Source organism: Vulpes vulpes, chromosome 3 (genome assembly GCF_048418805.1).
Source record: "Vulpes vulpes isolate BD-2025 chromosome 3, VulVul3, whole genome shotgun sequence".
NCBI lineage: Eukaryota > Metazoa > Chordata > Mammalia > Carnivora > Canidae > Vulpes > Vulpes vulpes.
In genome coordinates this window covers 60,776,774-60,804,265 of record NC_132782.1, presented here as the reverse complement: position 1 = coordinate 60,804,265, position 27,492 = coordinate 60,776,774, and the positions used below count along the sequence as shown (strand labels likewise).

The window sequence follows — 27,492 nt, the reverse complement described above, 5'->3', positions numbered from 1 at the left end:
TAAATGAATGATATAATGATATAAAATATTATTCATCTTGCAGAATTCAGTGCAATAAGAGACAGGCATACACATGTAATAAAAACATGCACATATTTACAAGTTGCAGTACATGATATACAAAGACAAGACCAACAAAGTGTCTTCTGTTCAGTGTGGAGTCAAGGGGATTAACACAGCGCACTCAGGTTTGTAGCTTAACTTTTTGAAAAAAACACTTCAAAGGCATATGCAATCCCATCTTTTAATTGGAACACAAAATTTTTCCTTTACAACTTCTTGCCCTCAATATCTTAAGAAGAGTTTCTAATTGTTACCTTCTAACATTGACTTCGAATGACTAGTTACACAAAGATATTCACAGAGAAAAGAGACTTTGATGCTGTGAGTTCTCACAGACGATTACTGAAATCTACTGGCTTGACTAAAGGTCTTCCATTGTTTAGGTCTCTGTGGGTCCTTGTATACAGCATATAAAAAGATACTAACGTGACTCCTGGGCAGCACAGGGTGCAGATTCTAGAGCACATTACAAAGCAAGACTGGACTTCACAAAAGGAAACCAACAGAGATCATGTATCACTGACTATGGTAGCAACCATGGCCTTCTTTGACAGGGATAAAAAAAAAAAATACTGTCTATAAGGAATGCATGAACATGAGAAATTGTACCATGCAGAGATGTATTTATTTAGGTATTTCCTTTCTGACAACCTCTGTCACCCTTTGATTTACCTATGGAACACAAGAGAATATTGCAAGGTAACAAGCTCAAAAGAACTGTCATAGAGATTGGTGATGGGGGGACGGGAAGGGAGGTGTGTATGTAACCTCCATAAATGATCATGGATGTTATCAACTTCCTACAGTTTGGAAATTAAGGAGCAAACCGAGTTATTGTAGGCAATATGGTATCTAAAGTGTCATATAAAACAAACACATAGCTCTTTTTTAGTGCAAAGAAATACAAGTAAGAAATAACACTATAAATCTAACTTTTTTTCTTTAAAGAAAATGCATTTATGCATTCATAACATCCTTTAAGGGCACTGGGAGACTGGAAACCTGAATATGCAAGGCCAAGAAAAACACCAAGGCCTTTAAGTCCACTGCTTTTTATATATAGGTAATGAAATTGTTAAGTGGGGAGAGTGGGGGAAATCCTTCCTTTAATTTTATATGCCAAGGAAAAACTGAAAGTGGGTGGATAAATGCCACTTTTACAAACTGTAAATTCTTATCCATAACCTTTTACTATTACCTGAAATAAGGATCCAATGAAATCTTCTCTATGGTATCACATGAATATATATATATATATATATGTGTGAGTGCATATATGTATATAAGTACATACATACACAAATACCCATGTGTGTGTGTGTATAGTATACACACACACACACACACACACACACAGACATACAGAGAAAGGGGGAAAAATAAGATTTTTAAATAATTATAGAACCAAGTGGCCAGCACTGTAATATTAAAATCTACCAAAAATTATACGTAGCAGCAAAATGAGTAACCTACTGACCAATAAAATAAGCTCTAAATTGCCCTAATCAGTTGTATAAAAGGATTATTATATTTAGAGTCACAGGTCTAGATAGAATCTCAATAATGTTATTTCATTCTCCAGTTTCCAAGAGGAAAAAAAATTGACTGAACAATTCTATTTTTCAAAAATCACTTCAACAGAAGAGCAACTTGATATTTTAGCAGAAGTTAATCCCAAAACTGAATTTTAAATATGGGTCTAGATTGCTAAAAAATTGTTCAGAAGTATTAAAGGAAAGGAATGATGATTATAATTTCCTTCTTATCTCGTTGCCTATAGAATTCTCAAAGGAAAAATAGGAGTTTTATTTTTAATTAGTAATATAAGCAATCAAATGTGAATTGACTATAGTGCAAAGATACTGCTCATAATAAACATCCTGGTGAAGGTGGCCTTTCAAAGAAAGTATGGATGAGCACCAGTCTTATCCATGTAAATATAGTAAGTAGATAAAATACAACTAATGAAAGTTTATAGGGTACTCCACTAGTTTACCTAGCCATACACTAGAGCTTCTTATTTTAAAAACAAAATAATAATAATAATAATAATACTGTTAAAATTATCAGATACTGAAGTAATCCATAATGTATTTCTATGACCTTTAAGGAAGCTGCATTATAAAGAAGGAAACCAAAGTTCATGTATTTTACTACTGAAAATGATGATACTAAAATTTGATCAACTTTTTTTCTAACTCCTCTCTATCTATGAAACAGTAAGGTAGTAATAGTATTTTTCAGGACAGACAACAAACTGGCAAGACAGGAAAGAATATAAGTAAAACCTAAGGATCAGTTTATCGAAAAAGTCTGCCAAAACGAATATCAAGAGATCTAAACTTGTGATCAAGACCATCATACAAGTATGTTATTATCAATGAATAACTCTAAACTGAAAAATCAAATACATCTTTACATTTCCCAAAGCCATCTGAAAAATAGATTGTAAAAAAATAGCATATCTATTTTAAACTCATTGGATATTGGAAAGGGGGGCTTGAAAAGCCCATAACATAGTTGGGACATGAAAATGAGCTTATTAAACAAGCTAATTCAACTGGGGCAGGGTGGGGGTAAGGGTAGGAAGGAAGAAGGTGGCATTGAAACATGTAAAATCCACAACTGGAAATGAAATTTCACTGTTTGGAAGTCTATAAGCACACTGGAAGTGTATGAATCCAAGAAAATCTGCATTTCAATCAGTAATGGGAAGACAAGGGGAAAACATGTCCTGGGAAAGACCCGAATAGTTTTATAATAGTATATCCTACTGGCAAGGCATTGCGTTGAGGTGGTTTCTTGGGAAGCCAAACCTTGGGAAACCAAAATCTCTGCTTACCTGTTTTTACCGTTATCTGAAGTAAGAACTCAATAAAATTCTTAACAGTACATAAAATTAAAATTGCAAAAGAAGGTGAAATTTTTTAAATAGTTAAAGCTCTAAGTATCAAGCTACTAGTTGACCAGATCTTGGTCAAGATACAAAGTTATTTCTCATGGGGTAGGTAGGTCACATACTCTAAGTAGCTCAATACAACTGACCTGAAAACGCATCATGACCTAAGAAGCACATTCTTTTCCTTCCCCAGTTTTGACATCTCATGGTACCACTGCAGGTTACAAGTATTGACATTAAGCAGAGGAATGTACTCATATCAAAAGGACCACAAAAGCAGGGCTTGTTGACAGAAGGCAAACAACAGGCAGGAAAAGCTGCTCTATCTGAATACAAATACCACTATACATATCCCAGATTCTCCATCTCATTTCTGTACCGCTGTTCAGACACCTTGCTTTTATGTTGCTTGCTCTCTAAATGCTGTCGGAACTCCATCTCTTCACCGGCCCCAACATTACACATGGAGCAGTAAAACTGGCCACTTGGAGTAACACACATGGCCAGATCTCGTGGAATTCTCTGCCGAGAGCGGGGATTGAAGTAAGGACCTGCTAGAGCAAGAGATAAAAATAACGTATTCCCTTCAAAATATTCACTAAATAAATGACAATAGTCTGATTATCACTGTGATTTGTCATGCTAACATCAAATTATAGAAATCATTGATTCTCAGCTTTAAATGAAAGCAAAATTAATATTTTTAAACTACAATTTTATACAGGTTCAATCTAAAAAGCTAAAATGATTACTCCAACTACTGTCAGAAAGGTTACTGTAGAGCAAAACCCAAGCTCTAAATGACAGTGTCTCTTAAGAGTAAATAAAAAAATTTTAATTGTTTAACTTCCAGACATTATATGAAACGTTTTATAATTATGCTAACTCTTTAACCCAAAAATTCTACTTCTAAGAATTATCCTAAGAAAACAGAATTCTTCCATGGAGACTTATCAACAAGGATATTATTTCATCAGTGTGCATACAAGTTTTTATGAGAGGATGTGAGAAAAGGAGAGATCAAATACATGATTTGAAAAATTATGGTAATGAATGGAATGGAAAACCATGCAGTCACTATAAGTAATGAAAACTCTGATTTTCTTGGATTACATGAAAATGTGGTTATAATATGCTATTAAGTAAAATAAGAATATCACAAAATATAATATTTCTATTGTCTATGTTTCTATATTAGAATCTATTTCTATATTCTAATATACAGAGAGATGAGAATGACATATACAAAAATGTTGGTAGAATTAGCATTTTTTTTTTTACATAACTGACTTCTTTTTTTAACTATGTTAAATTGAATTTACTGGACTGGTGAATTAAAATAAAAAGCTAATCTATAATTACTTGAATAAATTCTCCTTAAGCCTTCAAAATACTCATTGTGGCATTTTTATAGGTAAACCAAATTAGGTTTTTAGGTTTAAGGAGTTTTGTTTGTTTCTATTGAAGTATAGCTGACACACAATGTTCCATTAGTTTCAGGTGTACAACAGTGACCGCACAACTCTATACATTATGCTGTGCTCATCACAAATGTAGCCCATCTGTCAACAAACAACACTTACAATACCACTGACTATATTCACTATGCTCTATCTTTTATACCCTGATTTCTTTGCTCCATAACTAGAAGCCTGTATCTCCCACTCGCCTTGACCACTTTCCCCAACCCACCCCCTCTTCCCTAACAACCACTTGTTTTCTGTATTTACTTAGCATAATACCCTCTAGGTCTATCCATGTTGTTGCAAATAGGAAGATCTCATTCATTTTCATGACTGGAGTAATATTTCGTAGTGTGCATGCGTGCGTGTGTGTGTGCGTGTGTGTGCGCACGCACGCACGCACCACACCTTTATCCATTCATTTATCAATGGATACTTGGGTGCTTCCATATCTTGGCTATTGTAAATAACACTGCAATAAACACAGGACTGCATGTATCTTTTCAAAACAGCATTTTTGTTTTCTTTGGGTAAATATGCAGTTATATAATAGAATTCTTAAGTTGGACCATTGCTTATTAATTTTCTGTTTTTCTATTATACTAAATAAGACTTTTCTCAAAATATTATTTTCACTGTATCCTACAAAGTTTAATATATTCTTATTACTGCTTGATTTTAGGAATTTTTAATTTTCAGCATGATTTCTTCTTTGATCCAGGAGTTACTTACAAGTGTTTTAAAATTTCCAAACAAATGGAAATTTTGTAGGGTTTTTAAAAAATATCTTTTTTGTTATTGACCTCTCATTTAATTGTATTCTGGCTAGAAAACGTAGTCTAAATTGCCCTCTGTCCTAAAGTTTATTTTATCTAATATTAATACGGCTATCCCGGGAAACCCTGGGTTTCCCGGTTTGGGAAACGGTTTTTCAGCGGTTTGGCGCCTGCCTTTGGCCCAGGGCGCGATCCTGGAGACCCGGGATCGAATCCCACGTCAGGCTCCCAGTGCAAGGAGCCTGCTTCTCCCTCTGCCTGTGTCTCTGCCTCTCTCTCTCTCTCTCTCTGTGACTATCATAAATAAATAAAAAATTTAAAGAGAAAAAAAAAAAATACGGCTATCCCAGCTTCCTTCATTTCAGCTGAATTTTTTTTTCATTTTTTAAATTTAAATTCAATTAATTAACATATGGAGCATTATTAGTTTCAGAGATAGAGTTCAGTGATTCATCAGATATCTGTAACACCCAGTGCTCAATACATCTCAGCTGAATTTTTTAATCAAATCTTATAATCTTTGTCTTATCTGGGACTTCAGTAAATTCACGCTTACTATATCACTGATACATGTTTCAACTCTTTTTTTTAAGATTTTATTTATTTATTCTTGAGAGACACAGAAAGGCAGAGATATAGGCAGACAGAGAAGGAGGCTCCCTGCAGGGAGCCTAATAATAGGGACTCGATCCCAGCACCCCAGGATCATAACCTGAGTCAAAGACAGACACTCAACCACTGAGCCACCCAGGCATCCCTATTGTCCAACTTTTATTAATCATATCACATTATGTTTTCTATATATGTCCCTTTTTTCTATGTTTCTCTTGCCTGTCCAATTAACTTTTTTTGGTTTTATTTTGGGTTTTGTTTTGTTTTGTTTTTTATTTATTCATGAGACACAGAGAGAGAGGCAGAGACACAGGCAGAGGGAGAAGCAGGCCCCTCTCAGGGAGCTCAAAGTGGAACTCAATCTCAGGACTCCAGGATCAAGCTGTGAGCCAAAGGCAGATGCTCAACCACTGAGCCACCCGGGTGTCCCAACTTTTTCTGTTTTTCATTTGACTTACAATTCACATGAATTACCTCTGCTGGTATATGTGTGCATTGGAGGCTGTGATAGGGGGAGATGAAGGACTATTCAGAGAGTCAGAAAATACAGAAAACACTCCTCTAAAGCAGCACTTCTCAACTAAAGGTGTATATCAGAATCACTGAGGAAGCATTTTCAAAACATGTATGTCTGGGTCCCACTCCAAATTTACTGACTGAAAACCTTTAAGCCACAGGTCAGGCATGTGTATTTTATAAAAACTCCCCCAGTGATTCTGATTCACTACCCCAGTTAAAAGCTACTGCTTAATCTTTTTTATTTTCCCCAACAATTGAAGATTTAACATGGTACAACTTTAAACCAAATAACCCATTTTTATAATGCATTTTACATTTCTCGGCTGGGAAACACCAGAAACTGTATAAAGGGACCATGAGCAGAGACCTTAAAACATAAACTCTAATTTAAAATCAAAATAAACAATATACTAAACCAAAAATAAATAAATAAATAAGACCTGAAATAAACACCAGCTTGAAAAGCCACTAGACAAATTGATCAGACTGATGAACTAACCTCAAATTCTCAGGGCTGTTACCATTAAAGGAAATAAAAATAAAGAAGACCATTCGCAGAATGTAGCCAAGGTACATGGAAAATGCACAAGATACCTGAATTATTCTGTACTGTATACATATTATTCCTCCTATTAGGCATCATCTTATACTCATTCCCTTCTTTCCGGGTCCGCCGCTGACCAGCCTCTGAGGCTTCCCTGGAGAAAAGAAATTTTAAAAGCGTGAGACTTCTAAACAAGGATTTCTTTCAACTCTTTTTCTCTAAAGATAGTCAGTCTTACACAACACTTTGGCCTGAGAGAAAATGGCAATACCTACGAGAATGAGTTACTCTGAGCTTCCGCCAGCCGCAGCCTCTTGGCATGATTCTTCCCTTGATAGTGAGCCTGAGCCACAGCCGGAGAACTAAAGGAGGCGTCACAGAGCTTACAGTAATCATTCTCTGTGGCCAGGATCACTCTGCCTCCTGGCTTAAAGGAACCCATCTGACATCAAAGACACAAGAGACAAAGTTAAAAAAAAAAAAAAAAAAAGGTGGAGCTTATTCCCTCTTCCCCTTCAAAGTTTCTTCTAAGAGTTGAAAAATAAGCAAAAGTTATGATAAGACCGCAAGCACTCAACTTTATACGGAAAGGATGTACTTCATTCCAGAAAAACAACAACAAAGAGAAAAAGGAAAAAAGGCTAGGAGCCCCCATCGCAGTTTTGTATTACGATCACCTATGTACCAAACCGGTTATTTAGTATCTCCAGTGGCTTGTTTGGCTTGTTTCTATCTCCATGGAGACATTTTTTTAAAAAATGCATAGAAGATACAGGGAGGTAAAGGGAAAGCCGAAAATCACATGACCAGAAAGGTAAAGTCCTTCCAGAATCCATCAGTAAATATTTACTGTTTATAGGGCTTGCTACAAAATGCAGAAAAGATATGCAGACATATATTTACAAATGAGCCTCTGTTCCCCAAAAAGTCTACAAATTAGCTACAGATATAATATATCTAGAAAAATAACTAGCAGATTCAGGCAACTGTATTCAGGCTGAGAAACAAGTTCAGAGAAACCTACCACAGTGCCTGGAAGAGAGTATATACTCAATAAATACTGTTGGGTTAACAAAAATAGACATACTAGATTTTAGCTAGAGGAGAATAAAATACATAATAAAGAGTCTGGAAGCATATCCTATCAGGGCCAGTTGAAGAAACAGCACTGTTTTCACCTGGATAGGCAGATTTTTCTAGGGGGACAGAAAAGCAGTATCCAAAAATCACAAAGGGCTGTGCTATGAAAGAAGGTTATGGCTGTTTGCTCAGGGAGGGGAAGCCAGCTGAAAACAATCCCAAGTGGGGAGTGGCTGTCCTGTCCAGAGCAGCCTTCAGGAATCAGGGCCCTGAAAACTGCTCAGCCTGAAAATCTGTGTAGGTATTTTCCTATTCTCTGATTCTGTTTTTATCCTTTCTCATTTACCCCACAAATTCATGAGGTTGGAGGAACAGATGGCATTGCCATTCACGTTTTAAATACTGGAAAACTGACATTCGGAAAAGTAAAATTATACCATGGCAGCTAGGAGTAGAGGTCCAAGGTTGAAAGAAATTCTTGTTCCACCACTTCACAAGATGCATAACACCATGAACAAGTTACTTAGTTTATCTGAGCTTCTAATAAACTTCCAAGTGAGACAAACGCTGCCGGCCCATGAATTACACTCCCAGTAAGAAGGTCAATACCTCTAATTTATTGGAAACATTAAATGAAGTTCAGGACCCAGGACTAGAATGAGGCAAGGCAAACACTTGCCAAGGGCAAGAAATTTAAAGGTGGGTCAAAAAATTCAGCAATCAAGATAAATAATATTTTAATGGAACATTTATACAAATCAAACCGAATATAAAAAATCACTGTAAACAAAATAGCAAAATGTTAAATAAAGACAGGATCAGTAACAGTGCCATGACAAGCTATACTGCAGCCTGAGACAAATCAATAATACTTACCTGTCTTTAAGTTTTTGACACTTTGCTTACCACTGATTTTTTTCACATTAATTTGGATTTTTAAAATATTACATTAAAATATTTATCTTTATTACTCAGTGTTTTGGCTCCCTCTTAAATTTTGTGCCTCAGTCAAGTGCATCCTCACCTCACCTTAGTCCCAGCCCTGAATGATGTAATGCATGAAAAGTGCTTAGAGTGTCTGGCATAGTAAGTACTCAATTAGAGTTATTATTATTTATGACCACGTATTGTTCTATGGACAAAGACAGATTAAGGAATGCAATCCATATTTCAGAGGCTATTAAAGTACAGCACTATCTTGCCTAAAACACCTGCTTTATCTACCAAACAGTGAAAGGAACTTGGATCTCAAGTATGTGTCAGTATACTAAAGTTCAGGAAAAGTTTACACAGGCAATCTCCACAGAGGTAAGAAAGGGGCAATCTCAAAAAACTGACCTTGCTGGAAGGCAAAATATAAAGTAAATGGGATTAACTACTATAAAGATAATAAATACTGAAAAATCTCTCTTGTCATTCAGGGCACAGACTAGACATTGAGGGTCCTTTGACCCAGAATTCTGAGAAATGCATAGAGAAAGGTACAAGTGACAATTTTTCTTTCTTTATTTCATGCATCACAACCAAAGCCAATGAGAAATCTCAAGGTCATGGATGTCGGCATGCTTTACATCCAGCACCACAGTTCGAGGCATTAGAAGTACCAAGAAGAACCTTTCAGGAGTATTTGCCCAACTGCATCTTGACAGGCTCATGGATGACAAATTTCACCTGTGACCCTGTGTGCAGAGGACACCTCCCACCCCGACACATGTGCCTCACCTGCGGAGCAACAGGAACAGCTGGAGGAGCCACAGGTTCTACCACATTGCTCATTCTGGCAGGAGGAGGACAACTGTTGGCTGCATAGTAATTTCGGAGTTTCTTACCATGATTTTTACCCTAGAAGTAAAATAAAATGACTAATCACCATGAAAAAAAATCTGTCAACTCAAGTTAATGTATTCACTAAAAAAAGAAAAAAAGGGGGGGAGGAAACCCCAAGCATTTTGTTCTTTCAGATATATGCAACACTGGGGCAAACAGCCCACTAGATCTTAAGGTAAGAGTCTACTCCTTGGTTCTAACAGAATGATTTATGTGGGAAAGACAAGGGAACAAAGCCAAAAGAAATTAATTTCTTATATATTTCTAGAAAAGTATCGCACTTTCCAGTGACCTATTTCCTCCCCCAACTTGTTGCCATTCATATGCTACTGCCTAAATACGAATCTTATTACACTGTGATCTAATCTATTTTATAAGTCAGTAATGAAATGGATAATCCAATTATTTTTACAAAAATAGCACTTACAGAGTATCTTTTTACTTGCAAAGGACTCTCATGTGCATTAGCTCATTTGCTGCTCACAAAAATTTCTGTAAGAGGAATTTGTTAATATTATCCACATATGACAGCTGAGGAACTGCAATCCAGAAACTGTGGAGGACTTGCTCTGGCACGTTCCTTTAACTGGGCTAAGTAGCGGAGCCAGAGTTTGATGCAGGCCCCCTGAACACCAAAGCAAGACCCTTTGACTACTTCAGGATGGCCTCAGGAGGCACTGTGAACCTCTATTAAAATGCATTTGCCTTTCTCAGTATGTTTCGTTTAAGCAGTTATTCACATGATTATACTCGTTGAAATGACAAACTTGTGGGAAGGGTGAGTGGTCTGAAAGCATTCTAAATGAGGGTGAAACAATTATGTCATTCTTCAGACTGCACTGTAAACTTTAAACCTATAGGCAAACATTCAGTACCATCTATGATATGCTAAACCCCAGAAATAAAAAGGACTAGCACATGCCAAGAAGAGAAAAAAGATATGTAAGCTGTTAATTAGAATAAGGGGAGTAGTTCTACCTTCTGACCACTGGAATGCCCTAAAGGTGCTCTTGCCATGGTCCTGCTGACCTCCAGCCTCACATCTGTGGCTTCACTATATTCTAACTGTAGGCATGACACCATTGATACTCCCTTCTGTTGTCTCCAAGGATGCCTTCTTGTTCCCCCAATTCTCATTCTCTAAACACTGCAACATCCAAAACTCCACCCTTGGCCCTCCTCTCCGTCTATGTTATTTTACCATGTCTGGTAAAATATAATTTAAAATATATTTGAAAGTTAGTAGCTCCCAAATTATCTATCTCTGTTATAGAATGAATCATTGTGTCCCACCAAAATTCATGTGTGGACATCTAATCCCAATGTGATGGTATCGGGAGGCAGGGCCTCTGGGAGGTGATTAGGTCATGTGTGTAACCAGTGCCCTTATAAAAAGAAGCCCAAGAGCTCCTCTCCCTCATTCTGCCATGTGAGGATCCAAGGAGAAGTTGGCTATCTATAACATGTAAGAGGACCTCACCAGAACCCGTCATGCTATTACTCTGATCTTAGACTTTAGGCCTCTAGAACTATGAGAAAACTCATTCTAGCTCCAGGTCTTCCTTTTTGCCTAGACTGTTCTTCTCTCAGATCTCTGCATGGCTGGCTCCTTCTTACCTTTCAGTTCTTAACTCAAATGGCATCTTACTGAATCTGAAGTGTCTTGCCATTCTCCCCTATTCTGCACAACACATTCTCCATCACACTGTAAGTCTAGTTTATCTTAGTGCCACTTAGAACGATCTAACATGATATTGTTTACTTGTTTTTTTTTTTTCTCTTACAGTCTCTGGAATGTAAACTTCTTTAAAATAAGGATCTGTCTTGTTTACTCTTCTATCCTCAATGTCTAGAACACTTACTAGCATAGCATGGGCAATCAGATTTGTTGGGTAAATGAACCAAGTACTATAATGGGGATAATGAATAAACTTCCAGGAGAACAGAAAGAAGGAATTTCATACTTCTGTCTAAATGTATCAGAAAAAGCTTCCCTGAAAAGGGGAAAATCAAGTCATATTTTAAAATGAGCAAAAGTTTACCAGGCAGGTAAAGAGCAAAGGGAAAGAAAATTGTGAACAGAGAAAAATACTATAATCAAAAGCCCAGCAAACTGTGTTGAGGAGCCACAAGGAGGGATAGTTTTCTGGATCCTTTGGGGAAGAGTAGGAGTTGAGATACATAGGAAGCTTGATGATGAAACAGATCTTGGACTTTAGAGGCAGAAAGGAGCCTCTGGAGGACTTTAAGCAAAGTAGTTACATGACTGGATTGGGTTTGATAAAGATCAACTGGAGATTAGCATGGGGGGATAAATTAGAGTAGATCAAAGCTAGAGCTGGGTAGATAGAAGACAGCCAAGGACACAGCCCTAGGACAATATAATACAGAAAATGAGGATCCAGAAAAATGAGAATGGCCTATCAAAAAAAAAAAAAACAAAAAAAAACAAAAAAACAAAACAGACAAGTGGGGCATTACGGAAGCCTAGAATAAGGAGTTCAAAAGAAGAGTCTAGCTAGATACATTATGACCTAGGAACTATACTTCTAGGTATCACCAAACAGAAACACACATTTAAGGAGATATCTATAAGAATGTTCCCAGGAGAGACACACTGAAAAGTAAAAATAATTGAAGTGTCAGGGTACCTGAGTGACTCAGTTGGTTAAGCATCTGACTCTTGATGTTAGCTCAGGTCATGATCTCAGGTTCAAGGGATCAGGCCCCTCATCAGGCTCCATGCTCAGTGGGGAGTGCTTCTCTCTCACTCACTGTTTCCCTTTGCCCCTTCCCCTGCTCGCACACTCTCTCTCTCTAAAATAAATAAATCTTTTTAAAAAATAATTTAAGTGTCCATGTATAGGATAATGCATAAAGTATAGCCTATTCATACAATGGAGCACTATGCAGTGGTAAAAAATAAACATTCTAGGACCATGCATGGCACCATGAATGATTCTTGTAACAAAATGCTAAATGAAAAGAACAAGTTGCAAAATAAGTTATATAAGAATAATTTTTAATATGGGAGTTAAAAACATGAAAACCACTATATATTAAATAAGAAAACATGTATGTAGCAAAAGTGCAAAAGAAGTAATGGAATAAAATGCACAGAAGCCATGCCCTCCACATAAGTAGAGTTATAGAATGCCCAGACTTCAAAATAACTAAAAGTTAAAAAAAGGGAAAAACACCAAATCCCAATAAGCCATGGCTCATGCTCCTACCACAAGCATTCACAGGAAGCAAGAGCAGTCTGACAAAAACTGCAGGAAAGAGAAGAGGGAGCTAACAGCAGGCCTAAAAATGCTTTGAAGCCACAACCAGGAAAAATAAACCCACCCTAAGTTTGTGAATCCTAAAACATGATCTGGTGGAACAGAGCACTGACTGCTGCACAGGGGCTTAAATGTACAATTGATCACAAATGTAAAAGTGGCTTCTGGAAGAGAAAGAGACAAAAAGGAAGAGAGATCTGGCACCTTTTGGCAACTGAGAGGTGAGGGGGTCAAAAAACAAAACTAATATCCTATAAGACAAAAAAGAGAAAAAAATTGGAGGGCATACAAACCACCAAAAAAAAAAATGAAGAAGTGAACTTTGCTACAGTTATAAAAGAGATTGCTATTGATTAACCACCCAAAAATCCACATAATGGAAAGACGAAAACAAATCAATTCTATAGAAAGTTATTACCAAAAAATCAACACATCTCAGCAAGTGAACACCATCCCCCCCCAAAAACACATGAAATTGAAGAAAACCATTAATACAAACTCCAAATTGAATTAAATATATTCAAACAAGAATTTGGAAATATGAAAAATCACCTTCAACCAGGAATCCAAGATTAAAAAGAAAAATAGCCAAAATAATAAGAAATTTAAAGTAGGGTAATTAAACTCAGGAAAGAAAAAAAGAATTGTATCAAAAATGAGAAGTAAATATATGCCAAAGGAGAGTACACACAAATAAAAATGTAGTAAGAGGCACTGAAGAAAGACAGAAAGGCAATCAAGAAAATAAGACAATATAAGGAAGACACAGACCTGGCCAACAAGCACATGAGAAAATGTTTCACATCACTGGCCATCAGGGAAATACAAATCAAAACCACAATGAGATACCACCTCACACCAGTGAGAATGGGGAAAATTAACAAGGCAGGAAACCACAAATGTTGGAGAGGATGTGGAGAAAGGGGAACCCTCCTGCACTGTTGGCGGGAATGTGAACTGGTGCAGCCACTCTGGAAAACTGTGTGGAGGTTCCTCAAAGAGTTAAAAATAGACCTGCCCTACAACCCAGCAATTGCACTGCTGGGGATTTACCCCAAAGATACAGATGCAGTGAAATGCCGGGACACCTGCACCCCAATATTTATAGCAGCAATGTCCACAATAGCCAAACTGTGGAAGAGCCTCTGTGTCCATTGAAAGATGAATGGATAAAGAAGATGTGGTCTATGTATACAATGGAATATTACTCAGCCATTAGAAACGACAAATATCCACCATTCGCTTCAACGTGGATGGAACTGGAGGGTATTATGCTGAGTGAAATAAGTCAATCAGAGGACAAACATTATATGGTCTCATTCATTTGGGGAATATAAAAAATAGTGACAGGGAATAAAGGGGAAAGGAGAAAAAATGAGTGGGAAATATCAGAAAGGGAGACAGAACATGAGAGACTCCTAACTCTGGGAAACGAACTAGGGGTGGTGGAAGGGGAGGTGGGTGGGGGTAGTGGGTGACTGGGTGATGGGCACTGAGGGGGGCACTTGATAGGATGAGCACTGGGTGTTATTCTATATGTTGGAAAGTTGAACACCAATAAAAAATAAATTTATTTAAAAAAAAAAGAAAAGAAGACAATATAAAGAAAAATTTTAAAGGGCTAAAGAGGAAGCAATGGAAATGGAAGACAGGTAAAGAAGGAATACCTTATATAAAATTGGAGTCCCTGAAGACAAAAAACAAAACAAATTAGTTCAAATAGAACTAATATTTGGAACTATAACCCAAGAAAAATGTCCAAAAGTGAGTGAAGACCTGAATCTACATATTGAAAAGGCATACCAGGTATCCAGGAAAATTAGAACAATCAGATCTGAAGTATATCTTTAAAAAGGTATGAGACTATAGGCTCTCTAGGGCAAAAAGATCAAATAACTTACAAATGCATAAGAATTAGAATGGCCTCCATAATATGTAAAACAAAGCAGTAGTTGAGAATCATTTTTTTTAACTTAATGAAAGTGTGAACTAAGGATTTTATGTATAGCCAACCATCCCTATATCCAGGGTCAAGACTGTAGAAAAGCATTTTAATATACACAACCCTAGGAATTCAATACTTGGTAAGTTCCACTTAAGGAATCTTTTGGAGCTTCATTCAACCAAGAAATGATTGGGAAAACTTCTGCAAAAGGGCTAATGGTGAGTATTTTCATAGATATAACTGTAAATCAAAGACTAAATTAATGGTGGAAACGAGGGTGAAAGATTAATGTTCAAATATTACACATTATGACAAAACAGAAATAATGCAGCAAAAAATAGAAAAAGGAAGAAGATATAATAAGTTCATTGATTCTGCAATAGGCAATTTAGCTGAGATACATTAAAAACTGTCAAACCCAGATAGCAACACATTAAATAACTGAACAGGGTAGGAAAATCATTTAAAAATGTATAAAAGGGCACCTGGGTGGCTCAGTCAGTTAAGTGTTTGACACCTGATTTCAGCTCAGGTCATGAGATTGATCCTAGCATCGGGCTCTGTGCTGAGCATGGAGCATCCTTAAGATTCTCTCACTCCCTTCCCCTATGCTCCTCCCTGCCCCACTCACACACTTGCTCTCTTGCTCTCAGAAAATAAAAATAAAATAAAAATGTATAAATAGAGGAAAGGGAATGAACTACAAGGGATTGCAGGGTGTGACACTTTTCTATGTATACATTTTTGTATTGTTCTTTTAGAACTATATTAGCACTTCACAAACTTAGAAAAAGAATCAAAGTCTGCAAGGATTGGGAAGGACCCAAAATGAAATATAAATATAAACAAACAAATAACTATATAAAAAATTTAATCACAAAACCATACTAAATGGAGAGGGGAGGAAAAAAAACTATTCACTTGGTCTTAAAGTATCTCCTCCATGATACTTATTAAACACAAAAAGAAAAATAGTAACTTTACAAAATAAGAACCTTAGCAGGCAGCATCTTTGTAACATAAATAACTATAAAATAGTACTTGACTATATATCATGCTAAAGACAAAAAGAACAATACACAAATGTTATCCCCTGCTTAGTAGGTTTGTTTTTCATAGGTATATAGCTTACCAATCCCCAAACTATATATACTGAGAAAGAAAGAGTGTGTGTGTGTGTGTGTGTGTGTGTGTGTGTGTGTGTGTGTTCTGTGGTTAATGTGGTTAATAAAAGCCTATATCTTTCACTATCAAAGAAAGGAGTGAAACATGAATAAAAGATAGAAGGTTAGAATGAACATTGTCATGTTTTATTGAAATTGGAAGTATCAGTCAGAACTCAGCTTTCAACATATGTTCACATAAATATAAATGTGTATATACATGATAAATATTAGTTCTGTCACTGAGAGGATCTAAAAACAGTAACATCCCAGTAGTGAAAAGCATGCCCTGCACTCAGATTTTAGTCTCTAAATACCATTTTCCAATAAAAGAAACCTGGCTCCTTGAAGAAATGGCTAGCATGGGGAAAATAAAAGAAAATCCTTGAATCTTTTGTTTTTAACAATTAAGGAAATATAACAAAAATTACAGGGATATGTTAAAAGGACACAAGCACCAATTTGAAGGGGCTCACACTGTTCAAATCTGTAACAAAATAAACATCAGAATAAATAATGATTCTAATAGATTATATACCAGAATAAAGTAAGAAACCATAATCTATGGTGACTGGATGAATGAATGAATGAAAACAGAAAGTTCTTCCTTAAAGTAGAATTCCAATCAATAAATGTAGAAAGAATAATCAAAACAGAAAAATCACCATTTGGCAAACACCACAGTAATAATCACTGTAGGGAAGAATCATCATTGGATGCCAAAATTACTGAGTGAAAATACCATGAGAAATAAAATATTCACATAGTAAAAAAAAAAAAAATTCACATAGTCTCAAAGTATCTCCCCACATAAAACTTATTAAACACAAGAAGAAAAACAGTAACTTTATAAAGAAGAACCCTAGCAGACACCATCTTAACCAGTGATCAAAGTTAATAGTATCAGTGATACAAAATACTCACAACCCTCCTAATATGATGCACTAGGAAAGACAATACATCACTTCTGTGGTATTCTTGCCAAAACAAACAAACAAACAAAACAAAACAACAACAAAACATAACCTGAATTCAATCATGAGAAAACATCAATCAAAACCAAATTGGGATATTCTACAAAACAATTCTTCAAAAATCACAAGATTGTAAAAAGCAAAGAAAAATAAAACCTGTCCAGATTAAAGGAGGCAAAACAACCAACCACATGCAAAATTTCATCCTGGATTGGATTCTGGAACCAGAAATTAGATAATTGGTGAAATGTAGTCTGTAGATTAGATAATTTTATTGATATCAGGGTTAATTTCCTGATTTTGATAATCATAAGACAGTTATGTAAATATCAAGATTTGGGGAATCTGGATGAGGTACATGCAGGAATTCTTTGTACTGCTTTTGGAATTGGTTTGTAAGTTAAATGTTAATCACTTAAAAGTTAATAAAATAAAATAAACTTGCCCAAACCTACAAGTAAATAGCAGAGCCAGGGCTATTCTCATTCCAGAAACCATGCCACCATGCTCCACTGCACCCTAGGAAAACCCAACAGTATTAAGGACATCTCAGGTACCAGGAACTGTTCTAAATGTCATATATACTAATATGCAGGTATCATTAGTATCATCATCATCTTCTTCATGAGACACAGAGAAGTTAGGAAATAATTCTTCCAATGTCACACATCTAGTAGGTAGTAAGACTACAATTTGAAGGCTACTGACCTCAAAGTCTATGATTTCATGTTCTTAATTAATAGCCTATAAAACAGATGCTAGCAAAGGGAATGATAAAAAATTGAAAAACTCTTAAAATTAAGGACATACTTGCCAAAATGAAAACAATTCAATAGAGGGTTAGAATTCAAGAATACCTCACAGAAATACGGAAATGATAAAAGAGAGAAGAGAGAAGCAATATAAAGAATCAATCCAGCTAGTCCAGGCTAGCACTAATAGAATTACCAGGAAAAGAGACTGAAACAAAAAAAAAAAAAACAGAGAAGAATATCATCAAGGAAACAGTATCAAAGAAATTTCCCAGAGCTCAAGAGAAACAGGAATATGCAAACTGAAGAAACTACTAGTGCTGACCAAGAAATGAAAAAAGATGCACAACTAAACACATCCATCACTGTAAAATTTCAGGTATCAAGGATCCAAAGGAGAGCCTAAGAGCTTCCAGAAGGAAAAACAATGCTCCAAATTAAAGTAAGTCACCCACAAAAGAATAAGAATCAGGGTAAGATTTCTCATCAGCAATACAGATTACAAAAAAAAAAAAAAAACACACACAAAACACACACACATGCACACACATTACTTGAAGAAAGAATAAATGTAAATGTATGTTACAACACATCTCTCTCTTAAAATAAAATGAAAAAGAGAAAGCAAGCATGCATGTTTAGAAAACCATGTAGCCCAAGCCAGAGAGCAATAAAGAGAAATCCAAATTCGACAGCTGTGCAGCAAACCTAGAGGGCAACCAGTTGCAAATGAAACAGGAAGGTGGAGGGATTCCACACAACAGCAAGTGTGACTGAGAGTCTGGAGAGGGAAATAGGGATAATAAATATACATTATGTAAGAAAAAGGAGGGAAAAGAAGAAAAGCAATTAAACCTAGGATATACAATAAGCTACACATGAAGTCATGATCCAGTAATAAAACAACTAGTTCAAATTAAAAGAGGACATCAGTGGGTTTAATGAAGATGTATGCAGTGGATCGTAAGCAATAAAAAGAAAGATTAAGAAGCTGATGGCTGTTTTCTTATAAATGCATAAGATTCTTCTCCCTATTTTTTAAAGTGTCAGAAACTCAAGGAAATACAAAAGGTGATTTCTAAGTTACAATACATAGGAAACAAACTGAAAAGGGGATGATTTTGAGCAGTTGGTGGCATTCAAGAAAGGGCCATCCATCCATCCCTCTTGAGCAGCATGGGATTGTGACATTGGAAACAGAGAAGAAGACAACTCTGTGGTGAACAATATACTCCTACTTCTAGTAAGGCAAAAGCTGCGTATTGGTTTTCAACAACTGGAATCAACCTACAAATAGAGCATGGTAAACTTAACCTGATTACGGAATAAACAGAAATGTGATCAACCTCAACGGTGTCAAAGTAAAACTAGAGCCAACACAAGACGAGAGGTAGAAAGGAGAATGGAGAAGAAATGGTGATGGAAGAGGAAGGGAGCACAGGTGATTACTGCTTTTCATTATACACCTTTTGTTCTACAGGTATTGTTTTGAGCTACAATTCCTTTCGATGCGTTGAAGAAGCTGGCTACCTGTGGCAAATGCTACAAAAGGTCAAGTGAGAGCTAGATTTGGCCTGTAAGGTCACAGGTGACCATGGAGAGGGCCTTTTTAGTAGAATATTGGAATAAAACCAGAATGCAGTGGTGGGCAGGGAAATAAATGGGAAATAGAGATCAGGAGAAGACAATTATACTTGTCAGAACCCTAAGGAGAGGAGAAAAGCTGCCAATGAGAGGGATTAAAACAAAGGGAAGGCTGCTGTTACTATTTTTATTTACATAGAAAAACCTGAGCAGCTTTTTAATTTGATCGAGGTAAAGAAGTGATGACAGGTGATGAAATCCAGAGTTAGGGTGAGGAATCAGCCTGTCAGAAGAAGGGATATGTACTCTTGGGAAGTAAGAAGAAACGAGGTAGGGGGCACAGGGATTGAGGGAGAGAGCTGGCAAGGTGCAGCTACCAGCAGCATCATAGAGAACTTCTGTCCCCCTGTGAAGTGCATTTGGACTATTCTCAGTCCAGTGCAAGTTCATTTGGAAAACAACCAGGTGGGAGAACTCTGAAAACATAAAAATTAGCTGAGATTAGAGTTGGTGATGATGTCATCCAAACCTGAGTGACCCCTGTTAAAGTATGAGTGCCAAAATCAGTATTCTAAATTTTGGGATAATATCAATTGCATTCTCTGCATGATGAATTCAGACCATTTTTTAAATGGACATGTAAAATTCATCCAGTTTTGTTTTTTTGCTTGTTTTATTTGGGTTAATGACCTTCCATCTGAAGTAGTTCTTCCTCTGGGCATGTTTGCTGCTAAGACAGTGTTGTGTTACTCCATGCCAGGCTTGCCCTACGTAACCTGCAGGCAGCAGATAGATTTTAATAAAATGAAGATATGTTTTTTCTTCCAAAGATTTTATTTTAAATTAATATATAACTAAAGCCATAATTCTGAGACTGTAAAAATAGGTAATCTTACTAAAAATAAAACAACAATTCAGGGTATTTTGAAGCAGAATGAAGAATGACTAGGTTAAAAAGTCCTGGGAATAAAAGTAAATCTGTGGCAACCACAGATACACAAGGATCATTGCTACAGCAGCCCCAATTTAGGAATGTTAGCGGTATGTCAGGGAAAGAAGTAGTGAGTTTAAAGGGAAGTATTGATTGAGCAGCTCCCATTATGTGTCCTGGATTTCTGGAATATGATACATTTAGACTCTAATATAACACTGTTCACACCAGACTGAAGATTGTTTACAATACCCTGGGCAATCTGAAACTTTGCAATTTCAACAATGGCATCAACTGACTCAACCATTTGGAGTAATGTAATCACAGTGATTTATCACTTCACACAAATGTGTTTCTAGCTTACAAACAGGCTACCACTGACCCCTTTTATCCCACACATAACTGAAATAGTGAATTTGCAGTCTTGGTACCACTCTGTATTAAAAATTATAAAGCAGGTTTTCAGAAATAAAACTTTCCATCATCTCATCTACCCTTTGTTGTAGTAGTCTACTTACAATCACTGCCAATCTGCCTATTCCTGGGCCTTGGTAAGCCTTACCCGATGGTCCTACCCTTGTCCTCAATAGCCTTTTTAAATCACTGCCTACTTATGTACCATGTATATGGTGTTTGATGCAACTTTCAGGCTGACATTTTTATGTTTCCCTTCTATGGTGGTTTCAGTCACCTCTAAGTTATGTTCATGCTCTGATTGTTTATTATTCTGATCTACTCTTTGATCCACACTCCCTCATCTTGACCATATCTTTCTTGTTGAAATCCAGATTTCACTTCTAAAGTTAACTTTCTCCTGTACTATCCTAATGAAATTGCTCCACACTTTCATACACTAACTGCTTTGACTTGTTTCTCTGTAAAGAAAAACAAAAACAAAAAAATCCCCAAACCTTCTTCATTCAAATCTTTGCTCCTAAGCTCTTAAAAATAAACTCTTAGAAAAACCCAAACTTTTAATTTTCCATTAGGTTCTACTTTCTTAATACCCACTAGCTTCTTCATCTTTACCCTAGTTCTAGGCTGCTTAAATTATCCACTACAACAGACTGTCCTCCTTCTCCAACTCTTCCACTTAAAAATTCTTAATTATTGAGACACTTACCCAAATTTCACTTCCCTATTCCCATATTTTCTAGTTGATATATTTACCACATTATGGACAGAGCTGGAATTAAGTATAATTACTAACCCTATTAACTAAAAAGTTCAGAGCGCGCACACACAAATGTAGAATCAAAGAAAAAATCCATATAAATGCAGATTCTGTTTCTTATCTAATTTAAACCTTATAATCCAATGAGCCTGCTCAAACTGAATCCTCTCTATGCATAACCAAAAGCAGCCATCACTGCCTTTTATAGAGACACAAAGTGATATTAGGAGAAACAAACAGGCAGGAAATACAGGTATAATCCATACACACATATTAAAATTACACATTTCCCAAGAGGTTTACCTCATAAAAGTAAACCATTCTTCTTTAGAGGGCACACAGGTGGGTTTTCTCAAGTTAATGACTTACCAGGGGCTTTACATACCTAAAAATCAAAACTTTAGAACTCAAGCATGATTTTTCAAAGTGAGTTTTAGGCTATAAAACTGAATATCCACAGGAATAGATCAAGAGGAAAGCTAGCACTGTGTCTTGGGTTTGAGAAGCACTATCCTAACAACACCCCTCAAACAGTAAGATAGGCAAAGGAAGACCCTGTATCCAACCACTGTGGTTTGGAGAATGGTACACAGAGGGAACAAGAGTAGGATTGAAGAAGGGGGGGGGGTGCGTAAAAATAAAACCAGAAGATGCCTTTATGCACTGCTGAGGACACGTGCCAAGATCGGAGATATAATTAACTCAACTCCCTACACCTGAGGGCAAAACAAACCCAAACAAAGAGAACTCCAGGGAAGCAACATATTATATCTTCCCCTAAATCCCAGGGAAAACAATACACCGTCAAAATATTTCTGAGGTACAATCACAAAGTGACACAATCATCAGTCTTTAGGATCAAAACAAAACAAAAAGATTTACACCTAGAGTCAATAAAAACTTTAAGTTAGAGACAGAATGGCACGATAGAAGAAATAGCTGTGTAAGTCTTCTTTCTACCATGTCTTATTATTGCAGCTACTTGTGCAGAAAATAAATAGTCAAAACAAGGCTGACCCAGAAGACATCCTTTCATTCGCATTTGACCTCAATTGCTTCTCAGGTCTCCTTTCTCTAAAAAAGGAAATTACATAATTGCATATGGATAACAATCTAAAATAAAAAGAAATACTGTACTCTCTCTAGCCAAAGGTTAGCTTTCTATTTGTTCTTAGGTAATTACACCCTGTAAAACTGTCCTTCCCACTAGACATTCTACATGGAGGTGAAAGCTTTAAGTCTTAGAAATGATGATCAGTTCAGAGTATGCTTCCTTATGAGGTAAGGTTCAATATTCCAATGTCATTTTATTCCAACCACAGAAAAATACCTGTGTTTTCCTTAGCAGTGATAGGTTACATAAGAAGAGTCAGAGGCCAAATATAAAAAGCATAACAGGGACACCCGAGTGGCTCAGTGGTTGAGCAGACATCTGCCTTTGGCTAAGATCGTGATCCCAGGGCTGTGGGTTCGAGTCCCTCACTGGGCTCCCTGCATGGAGCCTGCTTTTCCCTCTATGTCTCTGCCTCTCTTTCTTTGCCTCTCATGAATAAATAAAATCTTTAAAAAAAAGAAAAAGAAAAAGCATAACATTCATAGACAGATTACCTTGAATTGATGCAAACTGTATTAGCTGGAGGAGACTATTTAAAAGGCTAAGTCTCCTAAACAGTTTGACACTGAACTGAGTTTGGTACATCATGTTTCAAATACCTATTCACTTTAGAATCACAGGTTTGTACACAAGCATAGATGATGTACACTAGCCTACAATGACTAGGAAACTATCAAAAGCCACACAATTAGGTTGAGATCCCATTCTCAGAAAAGTGATGCTTTCTTTTAATGTAGGAACATTATTATGCTTTTAATCAAACAAACTAAAATGTAGTTGTTCGTTCACTAAGCCATTTTGATTATTACAGGCACAACTGGTCATATCTGGAGAGAAGACTCTGAAATGGGCAAAGCCCTAAAAGGTTCTCTCACTAAAGGCCGGACTTTCTTTTCTCCCCTTACCTGATAATGAGCTTGGGCTTGCTGCGCTGAGTTCAAGGTAACATTGCAGAGTTTGCAGTACAGGGGCTTACATAGCTCCTCCAGGGCAGAGTCTTGCTCCCCTCCCTTAGGTAACTCTTCTTCCCCTGCCAGAGGCAAGGAAGCCTCCTGCCCAAAAGGCTTCTGTGGAGGAAGTTGCAAGGTTCCTGTAGACCTGGCGGCCACTGACATAGGAGGAGAGGATGAGGGCCGCTTAGGCAGAGGAAGCCCGGCGTGTTGCAAGAGGATCATTGGGTAGGAAAGCCTTGGGCATAATCCAATAGGTGATGAGAAGTCAGATCTTCAAACCTGAATCAACAGGAAAAAAAAAAAAAAAAAAAAAAAACCTCAGTTAAAAATGTGACCTCAGCAAACATGTAAATGACATACCATCTGACCCCTTCCTCTACTTCTCCATACCACCTTTGGGATTTCTTTTTGCCTCATCTAGCAGACGTCCCCTATCTGTTAATCCACACTGACACCATGCTCTTCCACTGAGAACAGCTTTATAGATTTCACTTTATTTTGCTTGGCACAGCTCCAACTGCGGTCCCTCTGGCCTATGAACATTAATAGCATTGCATCCTGGCTAATTAAATCTAAAAGTCACATGGATGAAATGGACATCAAAGGTCACCTAGTCCGGACCCCTTCCCTCAGGCACACTTACACTTAAATACTCTCGATGATAATTATGCATAGACAAAAACACCACTGGCTTAGCAAATGTCTCCTTTCCATCCAAACTAGTCTTTCCAACCAGATGAATCAAAAAGAGCGAAATATAGACTTTCATGTCTCAGAACCCTTAAAACACTTCTAGCGCTAGCTAAAATATCAAGGAAGTCTAGGAATAACTCAGTTACTGTGTAACAAAAATAAATAAAAGAGTTCCTTCCCATCAACCAATAATATTTAAATAGGTAAGCCAATGATTCCTCACAGCAGAGGCTGCAGACAGTGTGTAGGCCACATGCAGCCTCAGATGTGTCTGTTTTGAATATACAGTGTTTTGTTTTGCTTTCACTTTTTAAATTGAGTTAGTCATCAACATTTTAAAATCAAGATTCATGGTTTCTCCTGATAAAAGGATGATCTGGCAACATTGGGCACATGGCCCTACATGGACAATTATCTAGTTAGTGCTGAAAGGCACTGTCCCCAGTAGCCAGGTCTGCCTTCTCCAGGCCACTTCCTTCCCGCTTAGCCTGCTGTCTGTATTTCTGTTACTTACCTGCTCCCCGTAGGCCCTTGAGCTTAGGACCCCACCTCATACAGCCTTCATGAGTCCCCTATAAAATCAGAATATTTTCTCTCCTTCTAGTCATAAATTACCTGCATAACAGTGCAATAAGCAAATGTCCTATGAGGTAATGGATCACATTGTCATAAGCCCCCATTTAATTCTAGTTCCTCAGTCTTAGAGCAATCTCCTTTCCTCTTTTTATTACATAACTGATTTTTCTGTTTCACTCAGAAAACATCCAATATGTTCTAATAGCTCTTCGATTTTATACATGATTTCTCCTGCCTTCCACCCAGATGGTGCTTTCTAACCCCGAGTATCTCAAAATGAACCACAGTACACGTTATGAGTTCCCATGATTCTAATTAACCCAAATTAAAATCCTTATTCCAAAATACACAATTCCTTCCACTCTCTCAATACTATTAAAACCTCTTTCTTTGGTCAATAAACTATGGCTATTTTAAACTGTTGAAATTTTCCATCTGCAAGAGAAATGTGTATATTTTCAGATGATAATGCATTTACTAAAATTAACCAAAATTTTAAAAAGTTAAGTCTCTTTTACCAAATCTAATAAGTATACACATGGACACTGCAGTCAAGTAACAACTTTTATATTAAATTCAGGGTCTGGGGCAGCAGAAGATATCATCAGTGCAATGGGGAAATAATGTAGTTAAGGGCAAAGTACAAAAATTAGTCATATTATTCAACAATACTTCTCACGCATCATATTTAAAAGAAGACTATATTTTTTTATACTTAAGCATAAGTATGCTGTCCATATGCTCTGGGAAGATAAAGAAAAGCAATACAAATTTAGAAGCTTTAAAAAGTCAGATTCTCGGTAATCATATTATTCCTCTCAATTAAATCAAGCAGACAGGCATGGACATTTTAAAAAGGAAAACTAAGGAGACAAAAATCACTCATTCAACAAGTTAACTACCTAATTATTCATAATAATTCATAATATTAAAAGACTACACATACCACCTGTACAGAGACATACCCAACTGCCACAAACAAGCTGCCAGTTCAGAAGAGAAAATGGAGGAGGGTATTGAAACATCTAGATAAAGGAAATCAACAATATAAACAAAATCAAATACTACTGATCGCCTAGACATGTCTGGACTTGTTTTATGAAAGCTCACTCCCACTTGAGGAAATTCCAGCCCGCATCTCCCCCAATGTTGCCTACAGGTTTCCATCAAAATAAAGGCCAGTCTCCAAGCACAGAGGTCCAAGAGACCCCTTTTTGGAAGTGATAAAATCCCCTGTGTTACAGAAAAAATTCTTGCCAAGTACAGACATACCCATTATCACATTTTATCTTCAAAATTTTTAAAGAATAGCTAGGTATTTCAAGGTTATTTCTTGTAATATTTAACAATCGAAACGATAACATAACTCCCAAAGAGGCTCTGTGCATAACGACTACATCAAGGATTACCATGCTGGCAAACAAAAACTAGCACAAATCTAAAAGAAATAAAACCGAACCTTTAGTGAAAGCATGAATGGTGGAATACAGAGAGACCCAAAGCATATGCCACTCGGATCTGTTCAGCTACTGCATGAGATTAAAAGAAACTAACTCGGCAGCTGATGTAAATAATATATTCCTCAGATCTTAAAAACCATTGCATGTCATTTGATGCTTGGAGTGACATAAGGATTTGTGGTGGTTAATGTCCTGGTTCGGAAGGGAGGTTTGCGGAGACAGTAAAGTCACAGCTTCGTGGTATATATACCCTTGTTTAAAGAAAACGGATGGTCATCACATAGTTTTCATGATTGGACTGGGGCCTACTCTTCACAGACTGTATGAAAGACAATCACTTTCTCATTTGGAGAAACCTACAGAGGAAAGAGAACGGTGTAAAGGAGCAGGTAATTGGCACCTCAGCGAACTAAGGAGGTCTGTGCAGTAACCGGGAATCCTGGAAATGAGGGGGAATCGGGAGCATTATTCAGAGGTCATCGGAACGCAGTGGGGAGGAAGGAGAGAGAGGAAAATAGAAAAATAACCAGCTGAGCGAGGTAAATCATATAAGGAAGACCCCAAAGAACGCAGGGATCTGGGCGGGGGGGGAGGCCTTGGTGAATCTGCGAACGTTTTCCAGTCCTGATCCTAGGGAATCGTCTGCACACTTGCACGTGAGCTGCGGCGACTTCGGCGTCGCCCGCGGAGGGCCCGCGGTCCTAGCGGTGCCTGCGCACCCGCGCACCCCTGCCCCGTCGGGATGCCATCACGGAAGACGGGGCCCCCGCGGCCCCCGCGGCCCCCGCGGCTGCACGCCCGGCGCGGCGAGCGGTGCACGTGAGCAGCTCAGCACCAAACAGATAAATAAAAGCGGCGCTCGGCTGTCACGTGGAGGGCAGGTGGGAAGCCCGCAGCAGGGAGCCGCTCGGCGCCGGCGCTCCCGGGCGCGTCCTGAATGCCCGCGGCTCGCGATCGCCCGCACTCACCGGAACCCTCGGGACGCGCCGGGAGCCTGCTCGCCGCGCTCCGCCCGCGGCGCCCGGCTCGGCCCGCCTCCACGCCGCCTTCCCCGGCGCAACTTTGCCGGCTGCCCCCGCCAGGCCCCCGCCGCAGCTGAAGGCTGA

General features: G+C 37.6%; 1 protein-coding gene across 2 annotated transcripts; it reads right to left on the bottom strand.

Annotated features, from left to right (window-relative positions):
* Positions 1-230: 230 nt before the first annotated feature.
* ZMAT3 (zinc finger matrin-type 3) lies at positions 231-27,492 on the bottom strand. Of its 2 annotated transcripts, none has more exons than XM_026007194.2 (6): positions 27,355-27,492; positions 23,610-23,936; positions 9,679-9,798; positions 7,152-7,318; positions 6,927-7,030; positions 231-3,516 (listed from the first exon to the last, which is right to left on the bottom strand). In XM_026007194.2, the coding sequence occupies exons 2-6, from the start codon at positions 23,877-23,879 to the stop codon at positions 3,305-3,307; spliced, it is 873 nt and encodes a 290-aa protein (XP_025862979.1). In that variant the 5' UTR covers positions 23,880-23,936; positions 27,355-27,492; the 3' UTR covers positions 231-3,304. The 2 variants fall into 2 exon arrangements, with proteins under 2 accessions (XP_025862979.1, XP_025862980.1); XM_026007195.2 differs by having other exon boundaries at positions 231-3,513.

Coding starts and splice junctions, on each gene's coding strand:
- ZMAT3 (XM_026007194.2), bottom strand. CDS start 23,879: ATGATCCTCTTGCAACACGCCGGGCTTCCTCTGCCTAAGCGGCCCTCA. Junction 7,031..7,151: donor GCTCAGAGTAACTCATTCTC/GTAGGTATTGCC, acceptor TCTTTTCTCCAG/GGAAGCCTCAGAGGCTGGTC. Junction 3,517..6,926: donor TACAGTACAGAATAATTCAG/GTATCTTGTGCA, acceptor CTCTTGCTCTAG/CAGGTCCTTACTTCAATCCC.